This window comes from Asterias rubens, chromosome 1 (genome assembly GCF_902459465.1).
Source record: "Asterias rubens chromosome 1, eAstRub1.3, whole genome shotgun sequence".
NCBI lineage: Eukaryota > Metazoa > Echinodermata > Asteroidea > Forcipulatida > Asteriidae > Asterias > Asterias rubens.
In genome coordinates, this window is record NC_047062.1 from 12,591,726 (window position 1) to 12,615,217 (window position 23,492).

The 23,492-nt window shown below is 38.8% G+C and overlaps 1 protein-coding gene across 1 annotated transcript; it reads left to right on the plus strand.

Annotated features, from left to right (window-relative positions):
• Window positions 1–936: 936 nt before the first annotated feature.
• LOC117294361 (golgin subfamily A member 5-like) lies at window positions 937–18,495 on the plus strand. Its single transcript, XM_033776735.1, has 13 exons — window positions 937–1,021; window positions 3,007–3,681; window positions 4,670–4,927; window positions 5,552–5,771; window positions 6,171–6,294; window positions 8,513–8,609; window positions 9,097–9,203; window positions 9,760–9,924; window positions 10,527–10,754; window positions 13,083–13,232; window positions 14,476–14,557; window positions 16,124–16,290; window positions 17,267–18,495. Exons 2-13 carry the CDS (start codon window positions 3,099–3,101, stop codon window positions 17,354–17,356), a joined length of 2,271 nt encoding a protein of 756 aa, XP_033632626.1. The 5' UTR covers window positions 937–1,021; window positions 3,007–3,098; the 3' UTR covers window positions 17,357–18,495.
• The last annotated feature ends 4,997 nt before the right edge of the window (window positions 18,496–23,492 follow it).

The window sequence follows — 23,492 nt, forward strand, 5'->3', positions numbered from 1 at the left end:
TGTTTAGTAGAGTCACTCGGTCAGAAATAAATAGCGCCCCCATCGGATAGCAATGGAAAACTTCCGTAGAGTTTTTTCTTCAAAATAATTTCATTCAAAATTTAATGGATGAGCAAACAGAATTGGGATCCCAGACTTGTTTTGAACGTTACATAGATACAGTGTAACTGGGGTCGGTCTGTACCCATTGCATTATTAAAGGTTGACATTGCCTTTTTTTTCGTAGACTAGAGTCAGAGAGCCCCCATCCATCATGTCCAGGTTAATTTTCCACACGTCGCCACCAATTTATCCGCCCTTATTTTATTTTTAATCCAAAACCACTGAATTTTGTTCTTACCTGAGTAGAAGGGTTACCGCATATATTGTAGCGTCATACGTTATAAACCCTTATAATGTTTTCAAACCCAAACTTTGATTCCTGTTTACCGCGAGACTGTGCAAGCTCCACCAGTGACAGAAGCTCTGCTGTTTACTCATGGTCTGTATTTCGGTCCTACTACTTGCCGTCAACTCGCCGACTTGCCGTCAACTCGCCGTCAACTCATTTTCGTGTCGTCAACTCATTAAATTTACATGAAAAATTTATAAATGGGACACGGAAGTGTTAAGTCTGGGCTAAACTACATATTTCTCATGGTTTTCGGTAAAAATTCATTCACAAAAACGACTTTGTGTTGATAAAAAAAAAGTACCAATCATTGACATCTTGGGCCAAGACTAATCAATGTGAAAAAGCAAGATGGCGGCCGACGGTTTTGCTGTTTCGAGATAATTTTTTCACGAGAAAAAAACTCAATTTTTGTATTTACTATAAAATACTAAATTATGAAATTACCATGAAGTTTTTTTTAATAACAAATAAATAATTTTGGTTTATTATTATCATTAATTTCATAAGTATTGAAAGAAGTCAGGCTCCACGTACAGCTGAAAGCTGGCTGCGTAAAAATATAGTCAACAGTGAATGTTTACACGACGACATAGAACTGTTTCTTTCTGTGGATTTGTTAACTGCAAGGTATTTATCTAAGATTATTAGTAAATATTCATTGCAACAAAGAAGTGATGTTTTCATCTAAATATCATATGTGAACACAACAGGGAATACATGAATATTTTCACTTTAGTTTGTCGGTAGTTGGCTTATTATTTGTTTAGTAGAGTCACTCGGTCAGAAATAAATAGCGCCCCCATCGGATAGCAATGGAAAACTTCCGTAGAGTTTTTCTTCAAAATAATTTCATTCAAAATTTAATGGATGAGCAAACAGAATTGGGATCCCAGACTTGTTTTGAACGTTACATAGATACAGTGTAACTGGGGTCGGTCTGTACCCATTGCATTATTAAAGGTTGACATTGCCTTTTTTTTCGTAGACTAGAGTCAGAGAGCCCCCATCCATCATGTCCAGGTTAATTTTCCACACGTCGCCACCAATTTATCCGCCCTTATTTTATTTTTAATCCAAAACCACTGAATTTTGTTCTTACCTGAGTAGAAGGGTTACCGCATATATTGTAGCGTCATACGTTATAAACCCTTATAATGTTTTCAAACCCAAACTTTGATTCCTGTTTACCGCGAGACTGTGCAAGCTCCACCAGTGACAGAAGCTCTGCTGTTTACTCATGGTCTGTATTTCGGTCCTACTACTTGCCGTCAACTCGCCGCCTTGCCGTCAACTCGCCGTCAACTCATTTTCGTGCCGTCAACTCATTAAATTTACATGAAAAATTTATAAATGGGACACGGAAGTGTTAAGTCTGGGCTAAACTACATATTTCTCATGGTTTTCGGTAAAAATTCATTCACAAAAACGACTTTGTGTTGATAAAAAAAAAGTACCAATCATTGACATCTTGGGCCAAGACTAATCAATGTGAAAAAGCAAGATGGCGGCCGACGGTTTTGCTGTTTCGAGATAATTTTTTCACGAGAAAAAAACTCAATTTTTATTCCGAAATATGACCTAAAACTTTCGCGAATTCTCTTTGAGCTGATACTTTACAGTTTTATGTTTCTTTTGTGGATTTTAAATGTATATTGGAGGAGTTGACGGCGAGTTGACGGCGCAAGTGAGTTGACGGCGAGTTGACGGCAAGTAGTAGGACCCCTGTATTTTCGTCAGGCTTAATCATGCTGAGAATAAAGTTTCCTGTCGTAGGTTATGCTAAAAGCTTCAAACATTACTAATGCATTATTATGCTAACAATTAAGTGAGTCTAAGAAACATCATCCAACCTCTTAATTTCAAAACAAAATTATCGTCTGCTAGATTGAGTTTCATTCTCCTTTAGTCACTAGATAGATCACGTGGGGTGGTTGCTATTTGGGATTCTATGGTGTGCCAATAATAGGGGGAAAAAATTAAAACATTTGGATAATCTTCCGGACGTCGCCACCAATTTATCCGCCGTTAATTAACTGCAGACAGTAATAAATTCTGATAAACGTAATAAATAATATGTCTACATTAGAGAGAATTACATTACAGATTGGTTTCTTACTCTTGAAACAAAACATTGCTGGTCTGAAATGGAAAACAGATTGTTTTGAAGTGTTTGTGCTTCAAGGGGGTTGGGGTGTTTTACTGTCATGCCGTGTGATATCATCCGGATTCTAACCCAAGTAGCCATATATGTCTTGGGACAAAAATAAATTTGTTTAATAGTAATTGAAACAAGATTGAGCAAGATTGTGCGCACATGGAAATTAGATCTACCTTCAACTTTCAAGCAATATAATATGAGTCCCTGCTAATTCTTTTGGCTCATTTTTATACCTAGTTGTGATTAACTGCCAACTTGATCCTCCTGATGGTCAAAGACTGGAGGCATGACCAAGAGCTTGCTACGATTATTACAGCTGGTTCAGACTTCAAGGTCACATCAAGGTCTTTTATTTGTGTGCCTTTTTACTCAAACTGACTGATGGTACAATATTAGCTAATATATTAATTAAAACTTCAAAATAAATTTATTTCTTTATCTTTATTTCACACAGGAGAGCTATCCACAACATGGATATTGAGTATTGACTTTACTTTTGAGATAATCCCAAAAACATCCTGGCTGTAAATAAAACATCAGTAAACCATGTCGTGGGTTTTCAGCAAGGCAGAGAATCTTCTCAACACGTTGGATCAATCCGCAAGTAATGTCCTAACCACCACACCCACCCAGGAGAAGAACTCCAGTCATTCCAACGGAGGAGCCGGTCATTTCACTCCAAATGACTCCTCCACCAGAAGCAGTGGCTTCGGTGATGGCTTCACACCGTCGACCCACTTCCCTCAGATGTCCACTTCATCTAGTTCCCACAACCTCACGGCCACTGACTTGGCAAACACCGCCAACATCCGAAGGACTCCTAGTGACAGCTCTCTAAACTCAGGCTCACCTGTAGCGCAGAAGAGCCGAAGCTCCAAGCTCCGCACAGACCAAGATGATGAGAAACTATTTGAATTTTTGAATAAACCATCAACAACGGGAAGATCGTCACCGCAAGTTGGGGACAAACGGAAAGATAGAAAAAGTATTGTGAACAGTGGGAGTGGAGTGGCAATAAATGGCCGACACTCGAGACAGTCGAGTACATCATCGACAATGTCCTCTAAAAGTGCTAGGGTGGAAGGAAGTACCCAAGATCTGTCTTCATCACCAACTATCGACCAACAAGGTAAACAATGATTCTAACCCTTCACTGACTGGCATGTTATAGTTTGAGTGAATTGTTGTAACTACTTACCATATTTCGCACGAACAGATCCCTACAGTTATTTCACATACCACATCCTGATGTGGGGCGATGTATGTGTCGACTTTTACTAAAGTTTCATTGCATTGAGTGTATGTGAACCTAGTATTCCACAGATTGTACCCATCGCCCTTTATTTTTTGTCCTGACTTATTTTTTCCATGAATGGTTGTTTTGCACTACTCAATCTTTTTACCCTGCAAGAAATAGCTAATGGCCTGACGTTTTGACCCTAGCAGAGTCTTTCTCGTTGACAGAGACTTTCCCTTTAGCCTTTGAGAAGGACTGCTAAATGTAGGTTAAAAATGTCAGGCCATAAACTGTTTTGCAGTTGGTAAGCAGTTTGCAACAGCTAATTATTTTCCCCCTTTGTATCAGGCCTATTTTATAGTTATAACAATGGGCCAATGTCAGATTTGGAATGTAGAGACTACAATGAAAAAAAATACAAACTTCTTATAATGTAAACTACGCAGAATAATTTGAGATCCTCTGGCAGTATGTATCAGGCCACTCAAAATTATGAGGTTTAAAGCCATTGGACATTTTCGGTAAACAGTATTGTCCAAAGCCCACATTTCGTGTACCACAACTTATATATAAAATAACAAACCTGTAAAAAATTAAGGCTCAATCGGTCATCGGAGTCTGGAGAAAATAACGGGAAAACCCACCCTTGTTTCCCCCTGTTTCGCCGTTTCATGACATGTGTTTAAAATAAATCCGTAATTCTCGAGAATTGATGTTGATGTTTTCTCAAAAAGTAAAATATTTCATGGAATAATATTTCAAGATAAGTCTTTCACCATTGCCTTCTGTAAACTCTGTAAATTATTTGTAAATCTGTTAACTTTTATTTTTTTTTCTGTACCGAAAGTGTGTAATGGCTTTAAACTATTTACTTCAACAGGCCTTACCCAAGCTGGTGTCGACCAAGCAGACAGCAGTGAACCCCCGACAGCCAACAACATCTCAGATAGTGATCGCTCAGAGAGCCTTGAGGAGTCTTACCCGTCTGCCGCCCCCATCCAGGAGCAAGGCATCCAAGATGACCACTCCCACCAGCTGTCATCCCTAGCGTTGGAGAACAAACTATTGAAGAATGAGGTTGCATCCCTCAACCAGGAAATGATGGCAGCCCACAGCAGGGCTCGTAGTGCACAAGAAGGTAAGACTAGAGTCCCTTATATTATCAAGCTGTTTAGCAGAAAACAATGTGTGGGGCACCAGTCATAACAATGTAAACTGGAATGATAGCTGGTATTATGCAACCTGTTTCTGCTAAGCAAGATATATAAATAATCATTCTTATTTTAATATGTATTACATGTAGTGTAGGTAAGCAGTGATATGTGACTGCATTGAAGGGCTCCAAACTTAGTTTTTGGATTGGTCTAGGGATCCCCCAGAAGCCCATTGTTGTTGGACACCCTAGGTCAAATGTCAAGGTCATTATGACTAAAACAAAAGAAATATTTTCCAAGCGATAACTCAAGAAGGCTTGGCACATCAACTCCAAACTTGGTTACTGGTTCGTGGATTGGTCTTTGTATCCCCTTAAGCCTATTGTTGTTGACCCACCTACATGTAGGTCAAATGTAAAGGTCAGAGTGGCTTAAACGAGAGAAAATTTTTCCGAGCAATGATAACTCAATAATTAGATTGATCTCAGCAGGGTGTTTGAGTTTCTTGTTTATTTATTTGGTGTTTGTCAACACACCATTCTTGTTTATTTATTTGTTATATATAATCTTAAAACGGTACACTTCTTTCTCACCTTATCTCCATTCAGAGCTCTACAGAGTCAAAGAGGAGATGCAACGACGCCAGCAGCAGATGTCCAGCAGTGACAGCATCATCAGACAGCTGCAGGCAAGAGAGGAAGATCTGACTGAGGAACTTGGTGCTAAGAACTCACAGCTTGCCGTCCTCAGGGTTCGCCTCCAAGAAGCAGACGGAGAACTCAAGGCAAAGAGCAAGCTATTCGAGGAGGTTCAGTCGGAACGGAATAGGTATGGTACCTGCTTATCTTCGTTTGAGAAATAAAAAAAAGCTTTTTTTTTTAAAGCCTCAGTGTAAAAATATGTGATACTCCATGCCTAACCAGGGCCCAATTTTATAAAGCCTGTAAGCACCAAATGTTGCTAAGCATTGAAAATTCTTGCTCAGCAGAAGCAAGTTACCAGCCAATGCTCGATTAAGGTTGCATTAAATGTGACTGGTGATTTTTTGCTTAGCAAATAGCAAAGAAATTTGCTCAGCATTATTTTCTGTTAAGCTGCTTGATGAATTTGGCTCGGTTGCTTTCTGGCCTTGATGGAACATGTCATTTTTCAACTCATGAAAAACTTGTTTTTATAAATATTTTTCTATTCCAAAATCAAACTTTTGATAAATGTTTGTCATTGTAGGATTTTACGTGATCATAGTGATGCTAGCGGAGTTCATAGTAACGCCTTGGACTCTGTCAAAGAGAAGCTTCAAGAAACTGAAGGAACCTTGAAGAGGGAGCAGGATGCTTATAAATCAGCCCAGGTACATGTATATCACGTTTGATTCTCCCTAATCCTTGACCGATCCTCCCTGAACCTCATTTGATTCTCCCTAATCCATGTTTGATCCTCCATGAACCTCATTGGATTCTCCCTAATCCTTGTTTGATCCTCCGTGAACCTCATTTGATTATCCCTAATCCTTGTTTGATCCTCCATGAACCTCATTTGATTCTCCCTAATCCTTGTTTGATCCTCCATGAACCTCATTTGATTCTCCCTAATCCTTGTTTGATCCTCCATGAACCTCATTGGATTCTCCCTAATCCTTGTTTGATCCTCCATGAACCTCATTTGATTATCCCTAATCCATGTTTGATCCTCCATGAACCTCATTTGATTCTCCCTAATCCTTGTTTGATCCTCCATGAACCTCATTTGATTCTCCCTAATCCTTGTTTGATCCTCCATGAACCTCATTTGATTCTCCCTAATCCTTGTTTGATCCTCCCTGAACCTCATTTGATTCTCCCTAATCCTTGTTTGATCCTCCATGAACCTCATTTGATTCTCCCTAATCCTTGTTTGATCCTCCATGAACCTCTTTTGATTCTCCCTAATCCTTGTTTGATCCTCCCTGAACCTCATTTGATTCTCCCTAATCCTTGTTTGATCCTCTGTGAACCTCATTTGATTCTCCCTAATCCTTGTTTGATCCTCCCTGAACCTCATTTGATTATCCCTAATCCTTGTTTGATCCTCCATGAACCTCATTTGATTCTCCCTAATCCTTGTTTGATCCTCCATGAACCTCATTGGATTCTCCCTAATCCTTGTTTGATCCTCCATGAACCTCATTTGATTCTCCCTAATCCTTGTTTGATCCTCCATGAACCTCATTTGATTCTCCCTAATCCTTGTTTGATCCTCCATGAACCTCATTGGATTCTCCCTAATCCTTGTTTGATCCTCCATGAACCTCATTGGATTATCCCTAATCCATGTTTGATCCTCCATGAACCTCATTTGATTCTCCCTAATCCTTGTTTGATCCTCCATGAACCTCATTTGATTCTCCCTAATCCTTGTTTGATCCTCCATGAACCTCATTTGATTCTCCCTAATCCTTGTTTGATCCTCCCTGAACCTCATTTGATTCTCCCTAATCCTTGTTTGATCCTCCATGAACCTCATTTGATTCTCCCTAATCCTTGTTTGATCCTCCATGAACCTCTTTTGATTCTCCCTAATCCTTGTTTGATCCTCCCTGAACCTCATTTGATTCTCCCTAATCCTTGTTTGATCCTCCATGAACCTCATTTGATTCTCCCTAATCCTTGTTTGATCCTCCATGAACCTCATCTGATTCTCCCTAATCCATGTTTGATCCTCCATGAACCTCATTTGATTCTCCCTAATCCTTGTTTGATCCTCCATGAACCTCATCTGATTCTCCCTAATCCTTGTTTGATGCTCCATGAACCTCATTTGATTCTCCCTAATCCTTGTTTGATCCTCACTGAACCTCATCTGATTCTCCCTAATCCTTGTTTGATCCTCCATGAACCTCATTTTATTTCCCCTAATCCATGTCTGATGTTTAGGAAAGGCAAAATAGGCAGATGGTTCTTAAAAGAACTATGTTCATTGCATTTAGATCTTGACACAAGTGATTCATGAAGGAAACAAACATGTGCACTTTAATGGATCCCGATCCCAATGTTCAAACACACAGGAGACTAACACAGTAATACCTGAACCTTGTTTGATACTTACTAATCTGCATTTGATCCTTCCTGATCTGCATGAACCTCCCTAATCCCCGTTTGATCCTCCACGATCCCCATTTGATCCTCCCTAATCCTTGTTCCTTATGGACATTGTGATCTGGACTCGTTAGAGTGCGCAAGTTGGTTTCCTTCACACATTAGAGTGATTTTTTATGGGACCAAAGTGGTCAAAAAAATGTTTGAATACGTTTGAGACTTGTATGGTCTATACTGTTTTTTGAATCCCTACTTGGCTGCTTGAATTACTTGTGTCAAGAACAAAATGGTTTGCGGTAAACAAAACCATGTGATAGAATCTATATTGCTGTGTTGAATTTTCTTGTAACCATCTGGCTTATTTGTCTACTGCCTTACCTCAACATTGTGTGTCTTTCCTAAACAATATAAAGCATCTATTTAATCATCTTTAGTTATCTCATCGTTTTTATTTACTCATCAAAAATTTGACCCATTTTTGTGTTTGAGTCACAGGTTGAGTTTATGGAGAGACAGGGAAGATTGGAATCGGAGCAGCAGAACCTAGCTGAGTCATTGACAACCACCCAGAAGAGATATCATGAAGAAAAAAGTATCCTTAAATGCATCGACAGTTTGTTTTTATATTAGACATACAAGGAAATAGAGTGATTTTTGGCAGTGTCTTAGGAAGTAGGTTTAAAGGGAAGGAATAGGTTTGGTAATCACTCAAGACTGATTTTGGTTAGAAGCCTACAGCAACTTTAAAGAGTATAAAGCATTTTGAGAAACAAATCACTTCAAAGTAATGGTAGTTATGTATAAAAGATATGAGTTTTTATGCCAAAAACACGACCACCTTTGAAATCCAATTTGCTATTATATCGGATGAACACATCAAATGGTTCCAAAAACATAGTTATACTTTGGCTTTAAGGCTTTGTCATATTTAGTCAACATTTTTTAACATTGTTGTAACATCTTGGGAGGTTCTGGGTGTAGAATTAGGGGGAACTCAGGCCAGTAAGCAATTTTCAGGAAATTTCACATTAAAATCTTACCCCTGATCAAAATTAAGAATCTTAACCTACACCTATCAGATAACACACACCGTCTTGCCCAGCAGCTCAAGACAGCTAAGAGTCAGTTGGACAGTGTCAAAGAAGAGCTTGTCGATTACAAGCAAAAAGCAACCAGAATACTGCAGGTAAGATATGACCTCAAGCTGGAACTATTAAGTAAACATCTAGCGCATGGCCAAACTGGTACTCATTTGTACTCCATTTGGAACATACTGTTGATAATAGCAGCAAAAATGTTAGCTTCTTATATGGTGCTCAATGTGCTTCAACATTAAATATTTTCCTGCAAGGTATTTTTGAGCTACGTTTTAGAAGTATGAGACAAGGTGCTGTGGCAAATATGCAGGCAATCAAACCAGGAACACCAGAGTAAACCTTTGATAAGTGCTCTGGCTTTTTTGCATGCGTTACACAACACATGGGACCAACAGCTTCACGTCTCATACGGAGAAAGCAATAATGTCTTGCTTAAGCACACAAGTGTCACTACCGAAACTCGAACCCACACTCTGCTGAACAGAAACACCAGAGCTTGATTCCTGTGTTCTTATCCACTCGGCCACCACATGCCAGCGACGCTAAGTAACTACACCAATGGCTCTACCTTCACAACTCTCACTACTATCGAATAGTACTTCTGGGACATCTGTAACTCACCTTTGAATTTGTTTTCTCCCTCAGTCGAAAGACAAACTAATAGCCAGTCTTAAAGAAGGTTCAGGGTCAAGCGAGGGCAGTATTGCATCAAGTGTTGAGCTAGAAGAGCTAAGGAATGAGAGGGATGGCATGAGGGAGGAGCTTCAGGTTGCTGGTGGGCGGATACAACAACTACGGACTGAGTTACAGGTTGGTTGGTGAATGCTAAGTGTCACATTGATATACCTTGGTGTAGCTACATCTTCATTTTAAATGTAATACAGTGCTCTTACATGAAAACTAAACTAAATAATGCGATTAAACTTGAAGTCATTGTTCAAAAACATGAGTTTTCAGAGCCCTCTTAAAAGTACACTGCTGTTTCAATCATCATGCTGTAAACAACCTGACTCCACATTCCTAAGTCCAGCTGAATAAAAGGACTGCTTTCTACCGACTGTACATTGTTTGTTTTGTTTCAAACAAAATGCCGACTGCAAAAACAAGCCGACTGCAAATTACTGTTTGAAGTTACATCCCCTATATTTTCTTATATTTTGACATTTGATTCCACGTCCAACAGCACAATTAACACTAGTAACATAAAGAATAGAAAGAGAATAAATGTTCAGTTTTAAATGTGGGAGAAAAATCCCCATGGGGGAAAACCTGCTGAATCTGGTAGGCAGGGACTAAAAACCCAAATCCATTTGCAAAGGCATCAGTCTGAGGTGGGATTTGAACTGGGTCCACAGAGATGAAAGGCAGGGAAAGAAACACTGATTCAACTGTTGCTAATTCTTTTTCTTCAGGAGCTTGAAGTCCTACAGCAGAATGAATCCGATACGGCGCAGGATCAGATCCGAGATCTGGAAGACCAGCTGTCCACCACAGAGCAACAACTACGAGAGGTAGAGACGGACTTGAGACAGAAAACGGAAGAGTTGAGGTACGCCGAGGATGAAGGATACAAGTCGAAGATGAGTTTGCAGACGAGGCTACAGGATAGAGAGGACGACATTCAGAAACTGAGAAATCAGGTAAAAAATGACTGGCTAGCTTCAAATTCAATCCAATCTTGACACAGTACACAAATCTTGACCTGCCTCTTAGACCATGGGATGGGTATTGAAAAGGGGCCTATTTTTGGGGTTCTGTGGTCCCCATCTCCGGACCGCATGAAATTTGACGCACAAGGGTTTTCAATGGTACTGATTCCGAATTTGGTTGTTGCTAAGCTCTAAAACTGCACAGATCGTGAACAGACCAATTTTTGGGTCATTTTAGGTCAAAAACAGTATTTTTGTATAACATCTGTATACACTAGGACTATTTACCAATTGTTCACGGCAGTGCAAGAACCTTTTCCAAGTGTTTAATGCGAACGATGTCAATTTTCCCCTTTTCTGTCCGATTAGCATGCAAAGGCCTACAACAAAACCCATGATTTGTATTGATTGAACATCAAGTACAATGCCATTTGTTTTTCGTTGGGTTACGACGTGCGTGTGTTAAATTTTTATTATCACACGCGCGGCCGAGTTAGATGGGGACGCAGACGCACTATTTTGTTCGTATTCCACTCGCGCTTGTGTTACAACTTATAGTTTTGTTGAACAAGCCTGTAAATCGGCATCCTTTTGTTCAGGGGTTTGAAGAAGTACGATAATGCTTCGAATGACGTTACCCACATCGCAGGCTTCCGAGGATTTTTAGATCACTATTTGTCGCCGTAATTGTTTCTTTTTCGGGATTCGGTGCAGGATTTTCGACAAGCAACAGCAAGGAATGGATTTTCTGTATTTTATTTCATACCTTCATTCAAAAAGTGCGTGGTCCAAAAGTGGGGGCTCCTGTTTTGAACAATTCTAGCGATCATCCCATGGTCTATCTAGCTAGCGGGCAATCTCGCTGGTCTAGTTGGTAAGACACTGCTCTAGAATTGCAAGGGTAGTGGATTTGAATCCCACCTGAATAATATGCCTGTGAGAACTCATGTCACATAACTCTGGCAAGTACTGAGTATACAGTGATAACACACATCGGTGTCTATGGGTAAAACCAAAATTAATAAATCTAAACCTACTAAAATATTTGTGCACAATTTCTCCATTTACACACACTCGTAAGAGTTTCTGAGAAATGGACAATCAAGTTGTGTTGTTTCCCCCGACATTGCCTGAACAAAAAGTACCTTTTGTTTTGCACTTTATTGAACCTTTTGTTATTAAGACAACAGTGAGTATTAATTGTTGCCAAACAATTAAATTTTTAATTTGTAAATAATTTGTTTTATATTTCTTTCAACTTCTTGAACTCAGGCTTCCTAAAGAATGTTTGTTTATTTTATTTTATTTGTTTTCTGTCATCATTCTTATTAAAGCCATTGGACCCTTTCGGCTCAGAAAAAAAAAAAAAGTTCACAGATTTACAAATAACTTACAGGGTTTACAGAAGGCAATGGTGAAAGACTTCTCTTGAAATACTATTCCATGAAATGCTTTACTTTTTGAGAAAACAGCAAAACAATATAAATTCTCGTTAACGAGAATTACAGATTTATTTTAAACACATGTCATGACACGGCGAAACGCGCGGAAACAAGGGTGGGTTTTTCCGTTGTTTTCTCCCGACTCTGATGACCGATTGAGCCTAAATTTTCACAGGTTTGTTATTTGATATAGAAGTTGTGGTACACAAAGTGTGGGCCTTGGACAACACTGTTTACCGAAAGGGTCCAATGGCTTTAAATTGGACCTTTTGACAGCTTCTCCCCTCCCCCATCCTCTGTCAATTCTTAACACTGAACGTAATTTTCAACAATGCTTTAATACAAATTTATGTAACCTCCTTTTTTTTTTGACACGACATTGCAGACAAATGCTGTAATTGCTGCAGACGATTGTATTAGAATGCTGTTGAAACCCTGGCTTGATATTGTGTATTGTGTGTAACCCAATTACTGAATCACAGTGTAATAATAGAATGCTCTGAGTGTGATGTAAAGGCCAGCATGCACTCGGGCAGTAACTGGGTTACAATTTATAATTCCATGTACAGCCACAGGCCTGCTATGTTTATGACGACAGTCCTTCCTTTAACATCCTTTTTCTTTGGTAATTGCTTTTTCTCTGCTCTCTTTTTTCCTCCTTCATCATTTTCAATGATTGTATAGATGCAAATTTGCATCGGGGACAAAGAATGTGAATTTTGCTTGTACCCATAAACCCCGAGTGGTGTTAGCACTGTATACTCAGTACTTTCCCGAGCTCTGTAAAATATGGGTAAAACACAAATTGATATTTACAATGATGTTGTGATATAACAATAAACAAAACTATAAGTAATGTTTTATTTGTATTCTGCAGATGATGGCAAAAAGTGCAAGTAGTACATCGCAGATAGAGCTTGAGTCCAGGCTTCGTGCCCTCACTGAGAGTCTAATACAGAAACAAACAATGTTAGAAGCTCTAAGCACTGAGAAGAATTCACTAGTCATGCAGCTTGAAAGAATGGAGGTTAGTACTAAAGGCCAGTTCAATTTCATCTGTGAGCCTTTTCACCAAACCTCGGCTTGCGCTCCAACTTGGGCAGTAACTTGGGCAACAGCTCCGACTTGGGCTCCATTATCAATTTTGCCCGGAGACGGAGCCTGAAGACTAGTTCATACTTTCTGTGAGTGCGAATACTTCCTCACAAATTCCCAACAAATAATTACGTCGCATTCACGGGAAGTATGAATCAGGCTAAAGCCGAGGTTCAGAAAAACACCTGGTTCTCTGTTATAGTGCTGGAGGGCTCAGTGTGTTTTTTTTCCAAATCTCTGGTTTTTTTTTTTTTTATTCCAAAGCCTAAATGCAGTTTTTGTTAATTGGTACATGTACTTCTATTTTTGAATAACATTCCTTTATTCTATTCATTTGTGGTATTATTCTTCATTCTGGCATTGGCTGAATGAAAATTCATTTTCCTGATTGACTGTATGGTTGGTGGTTGGAAAGATTTTTTGAAAGGATGAGGGGCACTCAAGTGATGTTCGGGTTGATGGCGTTGCTTTATTTGCTTAATGTATTTTTTCTGTCTATTTGTGTCAAATGATTGTTCTAATTTCCTTTTTTTGTTCCATTTTTTCCTGTCATACTATTGTGTATTTTTAAATTCATAGTACCGTCGTTTCTTGTACTTGTGCTTTACTGTGTTTTCAGGTTTTGATGGGCTGTTTAACTTTGTAAACTTACTGTCACAGTGTCATCACTTTTAGCTCTTTTCATCATTGTACCATTTAAAAATGACGTCCAAGATGTGTTCAAGTTTGTACATATTATAATGTCTCTTCTCATGTGTTCTTTATTTTGTATTGATGTATTTTCTTATTAGAAAGTTTATGATTGATTTAATCAAATCATTTAATTGAAAATAAACAAAGGGAGACTAAATGCAGCTGTTTCTTTAAAATTTTGGTTTTATAGTAAACGTATTTAGTGAGATACGAATAGATTAAAAACATTCTAAATGTAGTTAGCTGTTGGTGGGATATCAAGTTGTAGCTATAATCTTATGTAACTAGGGGAACAGTAAGATCATGCCAATTTGTGCACCCAAATATTTGGGGTTATTTTCCAAGAGTGTAGGCCTAATTGTATTACATTTGATCCTTTCCTAAACCCAACATATACGTTTTGCAACTGTCAATTGACAGTTGCAAAACGTATAGATGCAAAAATGGTTATTTTAAAATCTTTGAATGTTCTCCTTCAACAGAGACAGCATAAAGAGATTGAGCTAAATGCAGTCAGAAATAAAAGTCACGTCATTAACGTGGGGAACGCAGAGGAAGATGATGGTAACTTATGAGTGCAATATTGTTATTGTTACTACTAACACAGTTTAAGATGCTGGATGTTATTTTTACTTTATGTATTCAGACTGTAACAGGCTGAGTGAGGATGTGGGCATGGCAGAGCAGCGACCAGATGGACAAAGCCCTCAGCAAGCAGGAAATAAACATTGCAACATGTGCTAGGGGGGATTTACAAAAACAAACAAAGGTCACTAAAATCGACAAAAAGACAAAATAGTGAAGCTTTGATAGGGCTCCTTTCATTATAAATTTTTAATAACAAGAATAAAAGGCTGTGAATACTATTGGTAATTACTCAAAATAATTATTGGCATAAAACCTTACTTTGTAACGAGTAATGGGGAGAGGTCGATGGTATAAAACATTGTGAGAAACAGCTCCCACTGAAGTGACCTAGTTTTGGAGAAGGGAGTAATTTTCCACGAATTTGATTTTGAGACCTTAATTTTAGAACTCGAGGTCTCGAAATCAACCATCTACACGCACACAACTTCGTGTGACAAGGGTATTTTTTTCTTTCATAGTTATCTTGCAACTCCGACGACCGATCGAGCTCAAATTTTCACAGGTTTGTTATTTTATGCATATGTTGAGATACACCAAGAGAGAAGACTGGTTTTTGACAAATACCAATAGTGTACATTGTCTTTAAAGACATTGGACACTGTTGGTAACTGTTAAAGACCTGTCTTCTCACTTGGTGTATCTCAACATATATGCATAAAATTACAAACCTATGACAATTTGAGCTCAATTGGTCGTCGAAGTTGCGAGATAATAATGACAGAAAATACACCCTTGTAACACGAAGTCGTGTGCTTTCAGATGCTTGATTTCGAGAACTCAAAATCTAATTCTGAGGTCTCGAAATCAAATTTTGTGGAAAATTACTTCTTTCCCGAAAACTATGTTTTCATAGGTAGCCGCTTCTCATAGTGTTTTATACTATCAACAGCTCCCCATTACTCATTACCAAGTAAGGTTTTATGCTTGTAATTTTGAGTAATTATCAATAGTGTCCACTGCCTTTACCATGAGAACTTCAGTTGTTAGTACATGTACATCAAATAAATGAGTGTGTACATGAGAGATGGCAAATGGTGCCAATGGTTAAAGACGAACAAAAAATAAACCTAGGGAAATGCAAAGGGTTTAGACTTGAATGAAACACCCCTCACAATCTGCAACAAGATGTAACTAGATTGTAAAAATGGGATCTTTGCAATGACTCTCGTTCTGGCACTGTGAACTTGATGTTTTTTTGTTTACGATAACACTTCATGTGTTTATCTACATACTGGATAGATTATGCTCTTTTGAGAACTTGTCAACAAATCCTTAGAAGAAAAAAAAGTAGATATACACATAGTGTTATCGATAACCAAATATACTTTTTAGATATTTAACTGTTCAAGTGATTCTGCCGGTGGCAGCAACTTGAATAGATTTTTAATAAACCATTGAATAATACATTGATACCTCACTATGCAATGCCTCAAATCATCACAACTGTGACCTAATCGTGCAACTTTTTTGTTTGACCCTTAGGAACCAGACAGCGTGGGTTACCTGCCTTCCTAAGAGAGACGCCTTTAGATGCTGTGGTCACAAAGAACGTCAAACGTGCAGCAAATACACTTGACCGTTTCAGCATTAGACTGGGGTTGTTTCTCAGGCGCTACCCCATAGCCAGACTGTTTGTCATTGCGTACATGGTATGTACAGTAATATCAGGACTGGTCAAAATCCAGTCTTAAATATATGGCCCCTAGAAAGTACTTATAACAAGAGTGAAACCTTTTAGATTTTTGGTTTTCAGCCATACGTCGATAATGTGTAAAGCAATGACTACTCGTTATTTTCCCAAGCCCTGAGGCATATTACTCAGGTAAGATTTGGACCAATGTTCTTTGCCGTTCCAGAGCAGATAGCTTACCACGAGACCACTGAGAAAGCCCAATAGGTAGAGGCAGTTTGAATCCAAAAGAACAAAACTGTCGCAAAACATATAATAATAGTAAAAATAGTAATACCAAAACTTAGTATAGCGCCCTAATCATGTAGACATGCGCTAGGGCGCTGAACATGGCAATATGGACAAATTAAAAAATAAGAAACATATGGTCATACTCGTTGTTCGCAACAAAAAACTGTAAATGGCATAACATTTACAGTTAACTATAACATAATTTTTGTATTGATTTGCAAAATAATGTTCTTGGAAATAGCAATACCGACAAAGTTTTCCTGAAATGTTGCTCTTTGCATACAATGCAGCTGGCTGCCTATAAGTTGGCTGCAAACATTGCCTCTAGTCGCAAGGAAGGGAGGCCCTTTCTACTGTGCTGAAAAAGCTTATTTAAAGCTTAGTGCCATTTTGCCTTTGTTTGAAACTAGAAAAGTATGTGAAGTTTCATCGAACACAGTGCTGTGAACAATACTCAACACCTATATGAATGCATATCATCAAGAATTTAAATGTATTACGTGTGTTCAGCACTTTATACAGTCCTGTGAAACAAATCCACTGGTGTATCACTTGTATGGGATTCAAACCCTTGACCTTTGACATTCTAGAGCAGGTGTCTTGCCACTATTTTTGGTGTGGTTATCTTCATTCTAAGAAAACTTCTTTTAATGAGTAAACACTATCCAGGCACTGAAGTATTATTTTTCTTTTCTACCGTGTAGATCCTGCTTCATCTGTGGGTGATGATCGTACTGCTAACCTACACCCCTGAAATACATGGATCCAACTTCCATCCGCAAGGCCCAAAATAATAAATAATAGTGCTCCACTGGTCTGCTGGAGAAGGGTTGGTAATGTACCTCATGCATATGATGTCTTATCAGTAGGGCGCCCTCACCTAGAGGTAAAAAAGCGGCAGTTCATAGGCCAAACCTGTGTGCCGCGCATAGAAATCTGTGTGTTTTGACAGTTTCGTCATCAATTTACCTCTAAGATGGGGGCTGGATGACGACAATGCATCAGGTCTATAGTTCAAATTTATATTACATTCTTTAATGAAGGATTTATTGTCGCCTCCCGTAAGCATGCACAAGTTTTTAAAACTTATCAAACCCCCCCCCCATCCCAACAAACAATCTCAAGTAACTAAGGAGTGTAAACGGGTATTACCAAACCACAATACCATTCCTGTTTTCACTGGTCCCTATTCGTAAGCCTTGATTAAGGAGAGTGAAGTCAAGTGTCTTTATCTCGCAAAACCAAAAATAAAAAATCAATTGTCCCTAAGATGGGTGTTTATCTGACACAAGTTGGATGAAACCAGCTGCCATTTGCTTTGGCCAGTTTCTTCTGTACATACATCTTATATTTTGTCAGTTGTAAATTAGTGGACAGACATTTTATCCTAAATTCCTCTCTGCTGTTAGTCCAGGCAGTCATTGGTGACTTTGGATTTGTCAAATTGACTACTTAAATAATATTAATTTTAAAAAGGTGCAATTACATTTTATAGGTACTACATTGCAAAACGTTGCTCTATTCATAAATTAGGTTTTTTTGCGGTGAATTGTTTGGAAACTACATCCAATGTAACAGTTTTTATTTGTGGGGCGTTTGTTGGTCAGAGATATATTTATTACAGATTATGAGGGTTCTATGCCATGATCAAGATTGTATGTAAGCCCAAATAATATGTGGTTAATGTTTGTAAATAAAATAAAACATAAATTATATGAGGAAAAAGTACCTACATACACTATTCACCCCAATGCACCAACGTCACATGCATCAACTGTCTGTCACCCTCGCCATTTTCTTAGTCAAATTGCTCATAAAAATTAAGGCGCACTACACTGTATATCACTCAAAGACTTTTATTGGTTTGCGGTAACACCATGTGTGTATCTACTTGCCAGGTAGAGTTTGTTCTTAGAGAACTGTCTTGCTTTAATTCTACTACCGCGGACTAGATTGTTCGGGTGTTCGGAAGACTTCTCAGTTCTGAAAAGAACTGTCCTGGGCGGATGGTGTAGAAATAGACTGGGACTACTACTTTAGCTTATAGGATCGTAATTAACTGTACTACCGCGGAGTCAGTTCTTGGGTTGGTCTCAACATTTTGACTAGTTTGCTTTAGTCATCGTCAGGAGACTTGAAGACTTTAACATCAAAATAAGGCAATCAAGGTTATTGTGATGATGACATCGGGTGAATTGGTTCAATGGTTAAATCATTGCCAGCAATACTTAGAGCAGTGTGATTTTTTACAACACTGACCTGCACATTATAGTAAAGCATAATTCCATGGAATATTTGTAAAATGTTATTTTGTAAGATATTTCCGGAGATTAGGATTAAGGGCAGATTAAAGAGCTATGAGAATCGAGGTAATCCAAATACATGAACGTTCTCTGAAAGATGTTTCCTGTGACAGAGAAAAAAATGTGGAGTGTGGAGCACCGAAGACTGCCGTCAAGACTGCTGTCAAATTACAAATAAGTAGATAATAGCAGTTAAAGGCAGTGGACACTATAGGTAAACTCAAAATAATTATCAGCATAAAACCTCACTCGGTAACGAGTAATAGGGGGAGGTTGATAGCATTGAAAATGAAAGCTCTACATTTTTAGAACTATTTATGTATATTCTTGTACATTAAAGAAAGATTAATAAAAGCATGAATAGTAAGATACATTTGGTATGTGTGTGTTGGGTCTGCTTCAGTCACGTAAACAAGATCAACTATGTGACTGATTTAAGTCTTCAGTTATTATGTCAGCCCCTGGAGAAATAGATCGTAGGAAAAATGAAATGGTAAAATATCAAACTATTGCACTAATGTTTCCAGACGATGTTCATAATTATCCTTGGAAGTCTGGTGAGGCAGAACTGACATAATATGCATAGACACGCATAGACATAAACATCATGAATTGAAACGGCTTGTTCCATAATTTGAACAAAAGACACTGTCCACATCAGATTTACATTAAACTTATACCGTTTGAAAATAATGGTAGTAGAAAGCTTCCCTGAAAATATTATTAGCTGATGTGTTGTAGTTTTGGAGAAATGAGTAAAACAATGTCAAGAAAATACGTTTTACTTGCTTAAATATTTTTCGTCTTTTGAGGAGAAAATTATACCCTTTTTTTTTACTAATTTCTCTCTAAAACTACAGCACCTCGTCAGCAAGTAGTATTTTAAGGGAAGCTTTCTACCATCTTTATTTTCAAACTGTGAGATTAATGCAAATCTGTGGACATTGTGTTTTTTGTCCTACAAAAAAGCTCGAAATAGCTCACACCCATTCCTTGTTTGTCATCCATGTGGAGACATGTTTTGTTCTTTCCATTCCCCCTTAACTTTTACACAAACCTTGTTGGAGCACCACGGTCTTTAGAATTGTCATAAGGAGCCCTTTTATTTTCCCTTCATGATGATTGTCCTTGGTCTCCAAAAGGTACTAAATATGAGCGCAACGTTGTTTGTTGTCTTCACCCGAAATTCATATGATCCTCTTCTGATGGTGAATTATGTCACTGGTCTCATGCAAAGCCTTTTCAAATTGAAAACCTTTTAAATTGTCACGACGCGTCATAGCCTGGCTAAAAAAGTAAGAATGGATTTTGAAAATTGCGTACGATACAATTGTGTTATTTTTAATATGATAATACGTAAACATCTATTCATAAATACCTAAGACAGTTTCGCCATCCCTATTGGTGGAGAGCGCGTCACGTGGGGTGTTTAAACCTTTGATAATGACCAGTAAAAAGTGTTGAAACATGGGCGTGACCCGCGAGCTTGCACCTGTGCTTATAGATATAGAATTCTATATCTATGGTGCCCATAAGACAGTTTCTTCATTCCTATTGGTCGAGAGCAACGGCCGGGACAGTTGTGCCACATCACGCGATACGCGCGACGCGCACAGCAATGAGTTGTTTCAACTTGGTTTCAGGGGGTTCCTCTGATGTTTAACCCGGGGAGGGGAGGTGTCTGCCGGGCCCAATGCAGCAAAACTTTCGTCTGATGATTGATACTGGTCAAAGAATAGTGTTATTGGTCATTTCAACATCCTTTCAGGTGGTTCCTTTGATGTTTATTGATGTTTAACCCGGGGAGGGTAAGTGTCTGTTGGGCCGCGCCCAATGCAACACAAAATTTGTCTGAAGGCTGGTATTGTCTTGCGTTAAGAATAGTGCATTAGGCATATTGGTAATTTCAACTTGGTTTTAGGTCGTTCCTCCGATGTTTAACCCCGGGGGTGGGGGTGTCTGGCAGCCCCAGTGCAGCCAAATTATGAATCAAGGGCCACAACTTAAAAGCATACACCTTTCAGCCACACAGCTGGTGTCGTTATTAAATTACGGGCTCTTAACGTTTGAAAAGAATACCACCATGACGCGCGGTGTCGGCCGGGGGCGGAGCGCCAAAAGGTGGAGATTTTAGCATATTTTAAGAGGCTGTATCTCGGAAACGATATGGAGTATGACTTTAATTTTTGGTTTGTGTTCATTTTAGCCAGAGTGGAACAGTTAGACAAAGTTTCATGTAAATCTGAGCTAATTTGACAACAGGTTAATTTCAACCCATAGGTTTGTACACTAAATATTTGGGGGAGGGGGTGTCTGGCAGGCCTAATGCAGCAGAAAATTTGTCTGGCGGTTGATATTTTTTACTTAGTATCATGGTAATGACCATTTCCACTTGGTTTCATGTGGTACCTACAATGTTTGATTCAGCCCATTATTTTGCCTCTTTGTTGGGGGTCCATGTGGTACACGCAGCGGGGGGTCCTCGGCAGACATCCATATCTGACTATGTCAAGTTATCCACTAAATGTTCCTGTACTCAAATATTGGTACCTCGTTCCTTTAACCAAAGTGCTCTGGGCTGCCGCTCTATGTAGGCCCACTCCGGACTATTGGCTTTTTAAAAATCATGTCACGTGGATGGAAATAGACTCGTGGACAAGTCGTTAAATCGGCCCACGCGCTGAGATAGTGCTCTCGCGAGATCACTGCTCTCGCGCGAACTGATGGCTCCCCGATATGAGGAGTCGAAATCGGGGAGCCATCAGTTCGCGCGAGAGCAGTGATCTCGCGAGAGCACTATCTCAGCGCGTGGGCCGATTTAACGACTTGTCCACAAGTCTAGGATGGAAAGCGTATCTTACCATAGAGGTAGCTACCTCCTTAGCATTTTCGAGGTATGGTGGACGGAGTATAGGGAGTGTCCTGTTTGCTTTGGGTGTGCGACAAAAACGTTACCCAAACCTACATGTAATATTGTGTTGTATTTTGGTCGGTCAAGTTGGTGTATCTCGCCTTGCCTTAAAGGGACCCCTGTTCAAATCCCACCGGGGGCACTAAGTGGATTTGGTTTTCAGTCCCTACACCTGGTTGCGTCGGTTTTCCAGCCTATGATGTAATATAACTCTCTTGGGTTTTCCTCCCAGTTTAAAAACTGAAACTCGTGTTCGTGGGAGTCCTTGGCTTCACAACCAGAGTTAATAAAGGAAAATAAAATGAAATGAACAGTAATTTCCCGAAATTACAAAACGTCCAGTCTCCCGTGTGCGTGGATTTGAAGGGAATCTCTCGAGTTTAAACATATCGATGTAAAAGTTTTTGTGAATTTTCGAGTTGAGTTTGTCAGTTTATTTCAATGCAATTAGAGTTCAATTCAATTCAATTCAACTCTTCAAAGATAAAGGAATTCAAATAACTTGAACAAAGATGTATAAAGAATAACTAAAAGGAAGAATTATATCGCCCCCACAAAAAAGTTAATTGCCGGACGTTTAGACTCTAGCAGAGTCAATCTGGAAGGAAACGTCAGGCCATTAACTATTGTTTGCATTTATACCAAGGACCGTGCTTTATTGGTAAAGACAGTTTGAAACAGCTTATTCCATTTTCCCAGGAAGAATTATATGTGGACACAATGAAGCAGCGGCAAAAATAGAGGCTTAATACACCACATCTTGTCCAGGGAATGGAACAGACAGGACAAACACACAAGAGACAAATAAAAACCTTGTACCGAATAAGAAGGTCAACTTAAAACTAGAAACTCAAAGAGAGATGGGGGATGAAAAGAGTAGAAGTTGTTCTAGATAACTTTAGACAATGTAGTTTTTGTAAGAGTTCTCATAGAGTTTTGTAGGGTTTTTTCAGAGTGGAGGAACGGTGACTGGCAAGTGGTGCATGCCTGTCAGATTAATTATTGATTTCGACAGGTGAAAAAATACTGAAAAAATACTGATCTAGCCTTCACAGTTGGTGTATCTCAACATATGCATAAAATAACAAACCTGTGAAAGTTTGAGCTCAATCGGTCATCGAAGTTGCGAGATAATAATGAAAGAAAAAACACCCTTGTCACACGAAGTTGTGTGCGTTTTAGATGGTTGATTTCGAGACCTCAAATTCTAAACTTGAGGTCTCGAAATCAAATTCGTGGAAAAATTACTTCTTTCTGAAAAACTATGGCGCTTCGGAGGGAACCGTTTCTCACAATGTTTAATACCATCAACCTCTCACCATTACTCGTCACCAAGAAAGGTTTTATGCTAATAATTATTTTGAGTAATTACCAATAGTGTCCACTGCCTTTAAGTCCACTGGGAACAATGAATGCATCTTATGGCGAATCTTCCTTTCGTATGGTTAAAATGAACGCAGATTGTTAAGGATCTTACCTTGATTAATGCTCACTCTGATTTGCTAAGGCTTTAGTTTTCGACATTATCATCATTATGAAAGGCAATTTCATTTTTCTTTACAAACGAGCGTTTTGTTGTGCAAGTGCTAAAATTATTTATCGACATTTTACAAAACAACAGTTCTACTGAAGACGGGATTAATAATCTATAACCAACAAGATGGATTGACCAGTGCGACCTAATGACTAGTAAGTTTTTTTATGATGTTACTTTTT